This window comes from Alexandromys fortis, unplaced genomic scaffold, assembly GCF_014885135.2.
Source record: "Alexandromys fortis isolate MF-2015 unplaced genomic scaffold, M_Fortis_MF-2015_v1.1 scaffold_478, whole genome shotgun sequence".
In the NCBI taxonomy this organism is placed as follows: Eukaryota; Metazoa; Chordata; class Mammalia; order Rodentia; family Cricetidae; genus Alexandromys; species Alexandromys fortis.
Genome location: NW_026068371.1, coordinates 8,661 through 22,007, shown reverse-complemented (window position 1 = coordinate 22,007; position 13,347 = coordinate 8,661). Strand labels below are relative to the sequence as shown.

At 35.6% G+C, this 13,347-nt stretch overlaps 1 protein-coding gene across 1 annotated transcript; it reads left to right on the top strand.

The window, feature by feature from the left end:
• The first annotated feature begins 11,956 nt into the window (after window positions 1-11,956).
• On the top strand, window positions 11,957-12,907 carry LOC126495479 (olfactory receptor 6C70-like). The gene has a single exon (XM_050133059.1). It carries the CDS (start codon window positions 11,969-11,971, stop codon window positions 12,905-12,907), a length of 939 nt encoding a protein of 312 aa, XP_049989016.1. The 5' UTR covers window positions 11,957-11,968.
• Window positions 12,908-13,347: the final 440 nt, after the last annotated feature.

Below are 13,347 nucleotides of genomic sequence, written 5' to 3'. Positions count from 1 at the left end.
TATTCAGATTTGTAGCAACCAAAACACCAACATCTTAAAAATAACACCAAATCTCTCAAGAGAATGTTTCATTGTCATGTATTAGTGACAATCCGTTTAGTTAACATATATTCTTCCAACTAAACAGCTTTGTTAGCTATTACAGAGTTATTCAACTGAAATAAGTTTTGGCAGCTAAGCCTTTACTATGCCCCTAGGCGCACAGTTCAAATGCCGCTTTTTTAAAGAGTGATGTCTTTCCAAACCAGTCAACTACCCTTTTATATTACTTTACCCTCAGACTTTTACATGTGTCACCATGCCGCCGTCCCAAAATAGTCACGCTAAATTTACAGGTTAGCTCGCAAAATTAATAGTTTTGAATGTATTTTTTTTTGCAAAAATGAGTTCTAGTAGATAATTCCCATTCTAATTACATAAAACACATCTGTTTTGTTCACTCATCATATTGATCTTCCAGAACTAAAGTATCTAGGCTTGAAGGGGTCATGCTCTGTTATAAAAATACAATGTCATAATACGGATGCTTTTTCTAGAGATATATCACTTGGTTAGAATGCTGACACTTAACTGCTATCCCTGCACTTGAGATGCTAGGGCTGAGGTGAATCTGGGCTCTATAGGAAGATCCTGTCTGTAAATAAAAATATTCATTTCTTTTAGAATTAAAAGGTAAGATAAGATTTTTCTTAGTATAAAATTTTATCTGTAAACATCTCAATGGAAATGTAGCTTCAATATTTTTGCTATATAAAATAATAACTCTATGATATCTTAAATCTTATATTCTATTTATTTCTGACGTGTGTGTGTATGTGTGTGTGTGTTCAACAGTGTCCAACAATGAAGACCAGAGTATGACCTAGGGCAACTGGTTTTCTCCTTCTACTATAAGGTTCTTAAGGGTCAAACTCTGATTGTCAGGCTTGGCAGCAAGTACCTGAATTCACTGAGACATCTATAGCCTGCAAAACAATCATTTTAAAGTTATCGCCTGTTAACATTAGCCCATGCTTAGGGCTCATTAGGAAGTGTATATCAATTCAAGGAAATAAGGAATCTGAAGTCTTTTTTAAAACTATCTGTTTCATTTTATATTTTGTATCGATGTATATGCTTGTATATGGACATTCATTTACAAATAATTTAATACCTTTAACATTTTAATAGGTCAAATAATAATTCTATTATATTTTAAATTTCTGTGACATGATTGCATATTTTATTTATTTATTTATTGAGGAGGTTTCCACTCAGTCAGATGTATAGAGACCAGAGTCTAACAACATGATGTCTGTCCTTGACGACTTGACCTAAATTTTGAGATATAATCTCTTATTGAATCTGTTTTTGCTTGTCCATCTGACCAGTGAGTTAGATCACAGAAAGAGCATCCCTAGGGTGCAGAAACACTGTATTCAGATTTTACATGGGTTTGGGGACTCCAAACTCATGTTCTGAGGCTTAAACAGCAAGCACTTTACCCAATGTGCCAACCCCAGTCCCCAAAGTGATTATTTTTAGTGTAATGAACATATGGCACTTTATATCATGTTTTTAAATGATTATTTCTTTTCTTTGGGGATGACGATCCCTTAGGTTTCCTTGAGAGAGGCCTTGGTACTGTTTAAATAATTGGAGGTTGGTATTAGCTAGCTTTCAGCAGATAATTTCAGCAATAACAATTTTTATGAAGTTGTGTGAGATTGGATTAGGTGGACATATATTTATAATCACAGGATCACTCTGGTATTTTAAAAGTTGTTATAAAATTTCTTGTTATCTAAGGCATGTGCTGAAATGCTCAGACATGTGACTACAAATGAATATCACTTTGATTGAAAAATTCACATCTTAATAGGCTGCTTTTAATTAACCCGGAAGATTCCTTTGTGTTAATTTTCCTGTTCACAAAATTAAATATAATTTTTACTGAGTATATTTGCCTATAGGTGTGGTTGTTCATATCCTCAAGAAAAGATGATGGAAGCTAACATGTTCTTTAATGGTAAGTGAAATAGTAAACTTAGTTTCCTTTAATACATTTAAGAATAATTTACTCTTAACAAAGAAATAAAAAGACAACATGATCCTGAAAGGAGACAAGGGCAGTAATGAACAAATATGTTCAACACACATTGTAAATGCATGAAATATCCAAAGAATAGAACATACTATTTAAAATTTTAAAGAATTATATACAAAATGAAACTTACACAAAATAGAAATGATTCAGTCATTAACTTTTTCTTTATCATTTCATAAACCACTAATAATTTCTCAATTATGTTACAGCTCATAAAATGAAGGGTTTTAAGTCTGTTTTGTGGACTTGTATCTGAATTTCTAGTTTTGATTTTAACCCAGAAACCGCATTAGCAAACTTCAGAGAAAATTGTGGTGCTCCTGTTGGCTAATTAGAGAAAATCTTGACAGTGTTAGAAGTCATTTAAACATGAAAGGTTAGAAGTTATTTTTTCCAAGAATACCAAATATCCATGTCTTAATTACATTGCTAAAAATAGGAGGGGAAAATCCTTTGGAAATGTTGGTTGTGATCAATGTATTTTGAGCAAGCATAACTTACTGATAATTTCTAACTGTCAAATTCAGTTGTTGAAAAACAAATACCTGCTTCTTAGATTTGAAAATAACTGGATGCCCACATTTGATTACAGAAATGCTAAATGCGTTTTGCGGAGAAAGAATATTCACAAAGGGAAAAATATCAAGTCAAGGAATAAGGTAATGAACAAAATCATTCTTTAAAACTCTATTTTGGATGTATGTTCCCTGTAATTTCTATAAGTCACAAGCAGGCTTCCTGGTCTCTCACTCTTGTAATTTATTTGACTCTATTCTGATAATTTCCCTGAGCCTTGGTGTAGGAGTTATGTTGAAGTCGGGCAGTGGTGGCGCACACCTTTAATCCCAGCACTAGTGAGACAGAGGCAGGTGGATCTCCGTCTCTGTCTTCGAGGCCAGCCTGGCCTACAGATTTCCTTCTTCTTAAGTGGACTTTAAGACCAATTACAGAGTTGCTGGTTACCTCTAAGATAAGAAAGCCTCTATTATCCCTTCAGTATTATATTGCAGGGCTCGTCATTGTTGTGATTCATAGGCTCAAAGTTGGGTAGGACGACTGCTTGCTCTCGTCCCTGCTTGGTAGTTTTCAAACATAATCAAAGGAAAGGGCACCATGAATTTTAGAGAAGTAAGGGACGTAAATGGAAAGGGTTGGAGGGAAGAAATTGAAGGGGACAACAATGTAATTATATTTTAATTAAAAACTTTAAAACAGAAGAAAAATGTTCTGATTCTGCAATGCAACAACAAAAAATTCCTAAAACAAAAAGATTTGCTTGACAAAACATAATGAAAGATCAGTAATATAACTAAGTATTTTAATTTCCAAAAGTCAAAGTATTATATTTTTAATTTTCCTTATTTGGGTTCTGCTCAAGTTTACATGTAAATAATTTTGCAATTATACAAATTAATAACTTAAAGGCTTAATAGGGATAGGCTAAAATTTAGACAGACCTTTTTTGCTGAAAGCGTAGCTGGATAAATCGTCAGTAAACTCACAGCTGTTTCTTCTACTATGAAAATATGAGGGCAATCTAACAAGATTTGTTTCATCTGTTCTTGAGTAAAATATTTCTAAGGTTGACTGGACTTATATCAATAATATAATCAAAGTGTATCTTCAGCACTTGAGATTCTTTTTCCCATCTCTTGTATTCTGCTGTTCATGCTTGTGTTTGTGGCTCCTGATTATTTTCTCATGGTTTCTATTTCTATAATTCCCTCAACTTGTGTTTTCTTTATTGTCTCTATTTCAGTTTTCAAGTCCTGAATGGTTTCTTTCATATGTTTGATTGCTTTTTCTTGGTTTTCTTTAAGGGATTTGTTGGTGTCTTCCAGGTTTTTGTCTTTTCCTCCATTTCTTTGAGGGAATTTCTCATTTCTTCTTTAAGAGTTTCAAACACTCTCCTGAAGCTATTTTAGGTCAATTTCTTCCGCTTCATCTATATTTAGTTGTTCAGGTCTTGTTTTTGTAGGGTCTTTAGGTTTTACTGGTATTGTATTGCTCTTTGTGGTGTAACATGTGATCTTACCTTTTCTCCTCATCTTTTCCTCTAATAGATGTGGTTGGGTCTGTCTGAGATTCTGTTGAATAATCTTCTAGGTGCCAGTGAATCCAAAGTTCAGATGGCTGTTCCTCATGGTATAGTCAGTGCCACAGTTCTAGTTACCCTGTTGGTTATGCCATGTTCCTGGAGATAGCTCAGCACTCCTGTGTTTTGCTGTGCTCCCTTGGAGTTTGCTGTCTCAGGCCTATTTTGGCCAAAGTTACCGACTTTGACCTGTTTCTGTAAATCCTGGTCTGGATCCCCTCTGTTGAAATATGAGCGGCGGGGCTGCGTCCCCAACACCCCGGCCGCTTGGCTAGCTCATGCCCGAAATAAAAACACACAAACTATTCATTTAAGAACTGCTTGGCCCATGAACTCTAACCCTTACAGGCTAATTCTCACCCCTGGACTAGCCCATTTCTAAGGATGTGTGTAAGCACCCCAAGGTGCACTTACCGGGAAGATTCTAGCCTACTTGGAGGAGCTTCATTGCGTGCATCTGCCCGGGAGAGCTGAGCATGGTGTCTCTGCTCCAGCAGAGCTGTCGGGTCTCTCCGGAAGCAGAGCAGAGTCTGACCTCACTTCCTCTTCCGCCCAGCATCCTATTCTGTTTATTCCACCCACCTATGTTCTAAGCTATATGGCCAAGCAGTTGGTTTATTATAATTAACCAATTACCTTCCCCCATCATTTCCCCTTTTTCTGTTTAAACAAAAAAAAAAAAGGAAGGCTTTAACTTAACATAGCAAAATTACACATAACAAAACAGTTATCAAGTAAAAATTACAATAATCTATATCATAACTAAGGAAAACTATAACTATAGCTAACTATTCTTAACTCCATCAAAGAGTCCAGAAAGATACAATATTACCTAAGCAAACAAGAAAAAGGCAAACTCTCAAACTCTAGAAATGACAGAGACATCTCGCTGCCTGGACAGTCACCAAAGTTCCTCTGTACCGTTGGGGCATCCATCTTCAGCCTACAGGCCCATAGTTTCCAGCAGACATTTCCACAAAGCAGGAAATTTCAAAGGCAGTCAATATCTGCTTGTCCTGAAGAATGTCTTGCAGACTCTTTCATGAATCAGGAACCCCGAAAGATCATCTCACCTTTAAGCAAGTTCAGCAGTCCTCTCTCTGCGGGTTCTCTGTGTCCAGTTTATGCAATAGTCCAGGCAATAGCAGTTTCTTGCCCAAATGGCTATCAAACTCCATAAGGATCCTCTTCGATGCCCATCTTCCTCTTGAAGTAGATTGGTGCTGCCAGGAGCAGAGTGTCTCATTGTCATGAAAAGTCCTAACTTGTTAAAACATTTAATAGCATATTCCGTAGTCTTTGAAAAATATGAAGAATGCCAATCTAACTGAAATATATATCTATATATCTAGAAAATCTAACTAACATGACTACAAACTTGACTATTATTAATGATTATCCATTAACAACCTATATACATTACAAAATTAACCTTAAATTTAAATCACTAAAGCAAAATCCATATCAATGTAAATTATTCATACCTATATCATCTCCCCCTTTAAATGTAAAAGCACATTTATAAACAATATTTGGGAATATGGGCACAGTTTTTTCTCTCCAAACTGCTTCCTGCTGAATGGGGGCGTCGTTAATTAGGTCTTTCATGGTATAACCTGTGTGCTAGTTTCATCTCAGTTGGCAGTTGAGCGAAGCAATTTTCTGAAGGTATTCACAGCAACTGTTCAGGAGGGTGTGGTCCATCATACCATATTGGAATAGGAGAAATGAACAGGGTCTCATCCTCTGTGAAAACAAAAGAAGAAACTCCTTTCCAAAGTATCATGTCCTTAGATCCAAATTTCAAAGTCAAGGCAGTTTGAAAATATCTATGTTGTATTAGTTCAGCAGCATTTATAAACAAATATCTTTTGGCAGCTGTTGCTCCTTCCTCAGTATTCAAACAATTTAAAGAGAGCATAATAGCATACAGTATCAAGATTCTCTGTGTATTTTCCATCTTTGTATGCTTTATTTTAACCTCTATTTCATTTATTTTTACTTTTATTTCATATTCTCTGTATCTCTTTGACCTGGAATAACTCTGTAGACCAGGCTCTCCTTGAACTCTCAGAGATCTGCCTGTCTCTGCCTCCCAGGCATTGGGATTAAAGGTGTTTGCTACTACACCTTGAACTCATAGAGGTCTGTTTGTCTCTGCCTTCTAGGCACTGGGATTAAAGGCGTGTGCTACCACACCTTGAAGTCACAGAGGTCAATCTCCCTCTGCCTCCCAAGTGTTGGGATTAAAGGCGTGTACTACCACACACAACTTCTCTTTTTCTTACTTTTTTTTTTTACTTTAAGAATTTTAACTTTTAGTCTGCATATTATTTTCAACACACTGTAAATCATTTAAAATTTTTCTTTGTCTTTGACGCTCTCTTTACTGTATCTCTCTCTGTAGTCGGCCCTCCTGCCTCAGTCAGAGTTTGCCCTGGCAGGACGGCCCAAAAAGCCGGCATTTTTAAACAGCACAGCTTTTTTCCTGCTACGGCTAAAAACCGAAAAGCATACGTTCAGCTTTTCATCAACACCATTTAAGTGTTTCGTGGCAGGACCTCTTAATGAGCTGCAGGGTTTTGCTGCTGAAGCTGAGTCAGGATGGCTCTCTTAGATGAGAGTGCTTGCTTGCTTCTAACAAGCAGAGCAGACCCAAGAAATTGCTGCTATCAAGAAAACATGCTTTACTCTTTCCCAAGCTTTTTCAGGCTTTCTGTGGATTCAGTTGTCCACATGTCTGGGCGCCATCTGTTGAAATATGAGCGGCGGGGTTGCGTCCCCAACACCCCGGCCGCTTGGCTAGCTCATGCCGGAAATAACAACACACAAACTATTCATTTAAGAACTGCTTGGCCCATGAACTCTAACCCTTACAGGCTAATTCTCACCCCTGGACTAGCCCATTTCTAAAGATGTGTGTAAGCACCCCAAGGTGCGCTTACCGGGAAGATTCTAGCCTACTCGGAGGAGCTTCATTGCGTGCATCTGCCCGGGAGAGCTGAGCATGGTGTCTCTGCTCCAGCAGAGCTGTCGGGTCTCTCTGGAAGCAGAGCAGAGTCTGACCTCACTTCCTCTTCCGCCCAGCATCCTATTCTGTTTATTCCACCCACCTATGTTCTAAGCTATACGGCCAAGCAGTTGGTTTATTATAATTAACCAATTACCTTCCCCCATCACCCCTCCTGCAGAATTCCCTAACTTGGAGTTGGTCCTATAAAGGTCTTTTGTTCCAATCTACTGCCTTAGAGTTCCCAGACTTGGGTGCACCCAAAACTGCAGAAAACCTGGCTCAGGTTTACTCCCTCGGAGGTCACAGACTCACACTCAGATTTGCAGAAGTTTCAGGTTCCTGCCTATTTCTTTTGATGTCCCAAACAAATTCCTGGACCCACAGATGTCCTGGCTCAGGCCTACTTCCTCTGAGGTCCCAGACTCATGCCTGGAGCCTCATAGATCTCTGGTTCCTTCCTACTCCATTGGAGGTCCAAGATTCATGCCCAGACTGGCAGAGGTCTTGCTTGGCTCAGGCCTAGTTCCTAGGGGGTCCTAGACTCATGCCCAGACACTCAGGGGTCCTGGCTTAGGTCTATTACCTTGAAGGTCCCAGATTCATGTCTGGACCAACAGCAGTCTCTGGCTCTGACTCACTCACTCAATGGTTACTCCCCAGAAGACCTGGGTAGGGTTGTGGTTACTGACATCAGGCAGCTGAGTTGCCTATGGTACCAGAGGAAACGATCCCATCTCTCCAGTTCCTCAATTCTTGTGTAATTTAAAAAGGGACTGCATAGGGGCTCGACCTCAGTCTGAAATGGCAATCCTGCCTCCAGGAATCTCAGAATGAGACTGTCAAAATTATGTTTTCTTAAAGAGCTCTTTATATTATGATTAATGAGTCCTTTGAGTCCAATTTATTGAAGTTAGAAAGTACATTTTAAACAACTCTTAATTTCACTGCATTTACTTTATTACTAATTTTATCATTTACTCCTTCAAAAAATTTTTTTATTATTACTACTTATGGTAGAGAAGGTATGTGTCTGACATGGAGTGCAAGTGAGGGAGCACAAATACCATGACCCATGTGTGTATGGTCAGAGAAAGATTTTGGAGATTCAATTTTCTACATCTACCTCTGGTTCTCTGGCTCAACTCGGGGTCAGCAGATTGTGGCACCAGCATTTTATACTCTTCCTCAAACCATCACACTGGACCCAGTAATTTTTATTTCAAACTGGCAACTTAAGTTTTAATAAATATACATATGTCATATAAACACACATACAAAAACAGATAGTTAAAACATTCCTGAATAAAGAAAGAACTGCTAGGGGTCTCACCATTCTTGGTTTCAAGTTGTACTAGAGTTATAGTAATAAACTCAGGCTGGTATTGGCAAAAAAAAAAAAAAAAAAAACAAAAAAAAAACAGAAACACATTTCAGTGAAATCAACTTTAAGATTCAGACAAAAATAAACATACCTGTAGACAGCTGTTGATTTTTTTTCCTTTTAGTAAAGAAGCCAGAAGTACATACTGGAAAAATGACAGCACCTTTAACAAAAAGTGCTGGAAAAACTGAATTTCTTCATGTAGAAGAATGCAAATAACTTTATGTATATCACCCTGCACAAAGCTCAGTTCCAAATGGATCAAAGACCTCAAAATTAAATCAGATAACCTTGAACTCATTAGCGCAGGAAAAGACTCTCTAAACAGAACACTGCTAGAACACTAAACTCAACAACTGATATATAGAATCTCATAAAACTGAAAAGTTTCAGTATATGTAAGGACAATGTTATTTGTAGGCCAACCTACAGAATGAAAAAAGATTTTTTCAAACTAAACATCTGATAGAAGGATATATCCAAATACATAAAAAACTCTGAAAATACATGTCTTGAAAACAACCTAATTTTAAAAATGGGGTACAGATATAAGAAGAGAATTCTGAAAAAGGGTTCAAATTTCTGAGAAACACTAGAAGTAATGTTCAGAATCCTTAGCCATCAGGAAAATGCAAAACAAAACATCTTATATCATTTAGAATGTTCAAAAACAATGAAATGAATGACAGTTCATGCTGGCAAGAATATGGAGTAAGGGGAACACTCATCCATTGCTGGTGGGAGTGTAAACTTGTACAGTCACTATGAAAATCGTTGTGACATTTCCTCATAAAGCTGAGAATAGATCTACACTAAGAGTCAGCTATACCACTCTTGGGAAATTCACCCTCCTACAGAGAAACTTGATCAACCATAGCCACTCCTGCTTTAGTAATAATGCGAGAAATAATCTAGATTCCCCCCACAGATGAATAAATAAAGAAATGTGGTATATTTACACAGCGGAATAACACCCAGCTCTTAAAAGATTAAATGTACAGGTGAATGGATAGAAATAGAAAAATTATCATGAGTCAGGTAACCCAGAGAGACAAATATGGTATGTATTTGATTATGTGTGAATATTAGCTCTTAAGTCAATGATAACTAGACTACAATCTTTAGAACCACAGAAGTTAAGTATAGAGTAAGGGATGAGGAGGTACGCAGATAGCTCTTACTAGAAAAGGGAAATAAAATAGGTTGTTATGGATGGATTGGGAAGGGTTAAACAGAATGATCAAGTGGAGAGGGGGAGGAAAGAAGAAGAGGAAGGGAATAAAAGGAAAGGCAGCTAAAATTAAGGGTCATTTGAGAGTAGTATGAAAACTTAATACAGTAGAAGTTTCCTAAAATATATACATATATGAAGGCAAAGTAAATGATATCACCAAATATGACTTTTTCATTGTTTTTCTCAAATAATATATGCTTTAAAAGTATTAGTAATTAAATTTCATTGCATTATTTATTATTATTATTGCATTAGCTAAAGAATATATTACTATTGTTTTAAATCAAATTCAGCAGATGTGTTTGTATGCTAGAGTAACTACAGAGTCTATAGGATTTCAAAGCTGACTTGCGTAAACTTAATAACATAAAAAAATCACTTAATGGGCTGGAGAGATGGCTCAGAGGTTAAGAGCATTGCCTGCTCTTCCAAGGTCCTGAGTTCAATTCCCAGCAACCACATGGTGGCTCACAACCATCTGTAATGAGGTCTGGTGCCCTCTTTTGGCGTGCAGACATGCAGACAGAATATTGTATGCATAAAAATAAATAAATAAATAAATATTTTTTAAAAAATCACTTAATTTGTTAATATTATGTCTAAATTTAAAAGTTGAAATTAATTCCATGAACATTAAACTACATGTTACTGAACAGTAAACTCTAGTAGTATCTGTTAACAATAGTGTGTTTTTAAACAAAGATGGTACAGACATAATTTCAGTTTCTTTTTATTGGATCTTAAAATGCTCTTAGCATACTCACTGAAACCCGCAACTTTTCAGAACTTTCTACATTTTGAATGCTACATGTTTGTTAAGTGTGACATTTACTTAATAATAAAATGTGGCATTTCTGTCCCCTTTTAAATTACAACTGTTAAGAACCCCCACCACACCTGTGTCTATCAGTTTTTTGTGTTTTTTTTTATTGTAACTAGACGCTGTAGTTCTCTGTGCTCATTTCATTTGACCTTTGTAGATGAAGTTAAAACTGCTTTACATTCTTTATAAGATGAAAACTGAGATAAGTTAATTTTCCCAGACTATAGAACAATTAATGATAGAATAAAGATTTCAAAAGATCTCTGACATCAATTATAAAATTCTAATAAGCATCTTATATTAACAGTGTAATGCTTATTATGTTCTATTTTTTCATTGTTAGTATTCAGACTCAATTAATTTACTGTTTCTTTTTCACCATTGGCAGTGGGACACAATGAGAACATAGAGTTGCAAATGCAAAATACTATCTGAATGTTGTAATCTCATTCAAGTAGTACATACTTTTTATACCAACTCATCTTTGATTAATAGTCACTTATTAGACAATAAGTAGTTGCTGACGATACCAAGATATAGAGGGCATAATGAGATATTACCAATCTGTTTTTCAGTCTTACAATGTTACATGGTGAAAATAGTTGTCAAACCAAGTACCTCTTCACAAGAAGAGGCAGTGCATTTTTGTGTCCTGTTTTATTTTTATGATTTTGATTGCAAATTACAAAATTCTGATGTTTAAAACAATTATTTTATATCTTAAATTTTGGATAAATTGGGTTATAATTATTTAATCAGCTCTTTCAATTTATTGAAATTTATTGAACTATCATATACTTTGTAATTTAAACTTAAATATCTTGATTATATTCCTCTATGATTTTGTCTGTAATTCACAGAAATGCTGTGAGAGGTAACAAGACTTACACTTTAGCATGATTTTAAAACTTACTAATTAAACTATAGATTTAGATTAGTCACATTGTGATAATTACACTTAGGTAAAATAACTAATCTTATAGTTAATATGAATTGTCATTGATTCCCAGCACAAAGCTTTTTACTAATTTAAAAGATCATCCATAATTAGTTACAATTAACTCAAAGTTTATATTGAAAGAGTAGAAAAGTTAAGCTTTTACAGGTTGCTCAGATTAATTTCCATTAGTGAGTTAAAGTCTCTATTACTTTTAAACACAGGAGAATCGTTGGCATATAGTTAATGTCATATCTCCAATATACAGGAATATCACATTTGAAAGAGCTGTGTTTAGAAATATGGATCCTGTAATTTATTGTTTATTGGATACATACCTTCTCACATGGATTTTATATCTTTTTTTTTTCTAGAACTTGAGTGAGATCACAAAGAGAAATGAAGAACCATACAAGACAGATAGAGTTTACCCTTCTTGGACTAACAAATAATTCTCAGTTACAGATTGTAATTTTTTTGTGTCTTTTGCTAAATTACTTGCTGAGTATGCTAGGAAATTTAACTATCATTGCCCTCACACTGTTAGATCCCCAACTCAAGACACCAATGTATTTTTTCCTCCGTAATTTTTCATTATTGGAAGTTTTGTTCACAACTACCTGCATTCCCAGATTCTTAATCACCATTGTAACCAAGGAAAAAACAATTTCCTATAATGGTTGTATATGTCAATTGTTCTTTTACATATTCTTGGGGGCCACAGAGTTTTTCCTCTTGGCTACCATGTCCTACGACCGCTATATTGCCATCTGCAAGCCCTTGCACTACACATCCATCATGAGCAGCAAAGTTTGCCATCAGTTTGTCCTGGGTTCTTGGATAACTGGATTCTTAGTAATTTTCCCACCACTGATTATTGGCCTTGACTTGGATTTTTGTGCATCAAATGTCATTGACCATTTCCTTTGCGATGTTTCTCCTCTTCTACAACTTTCTTGCTCAGACACACATGTTCTAGAACTAACTTCCTTCATCTTAGCTCTCATGACAATCATTGTCTCGTTAGCAGTAGTAATCCTTTCTTATGCTCACATTGTCAAGACGATTATCAAATTCCCTTCAGCTCAGCAAAAGAAAAAGGCTTTTTCCACTTGTTCTTCTCACATGCTTGTTGTTTCTCTCTCTTATGGGAGCTGCATATTTATCTACATAAAGCCATCAGCAAATGAAAGAGTTGCTTTGAGCAAAGGAATAGCTGTGCTCAACACTTCAGTTGCCCCTATGTTGAACCCATTCATCTATACTCTGAGGAATAAGCAAGTTAAACAAGCCTTTGCAGCAGTACTTAGGAGAATATTTTCTGCTTCACAAAGGTAATACCGTTTAATTAAATGATTAACCTAAAGCATAAAAGGAACTTGAAGCAGAAAACAAATTTCAGTTTTTATTTTAATACAGAATACCTAGAATGTAATTATTTGTACAATTTTAACTTGTCCAAGGTTAGAAATTAATCTGTTATGTGCTTTTTTACTTTCTCTTTTATTCATTATAAAAGTCTTTTTATGCTAAAAATATAATATCCAAAATTGCTTTGATTTATAAGGATATTTAATTCAATAAACACAAATAATTAAATGACTGAACTTGAAGAAATAGACTTTATCTCACTTAACAATTTTATCCTTTAAACGTCTTTGATAATTGTAATTTTGTAATTATTCTACATGATAAAAGTGATCTAAGAAAGCCTATTCCTTAAAAATAATTTTATTGGTTAGTTTATGAAGTGACGCTTTTAAACAAAAAAGTACTAT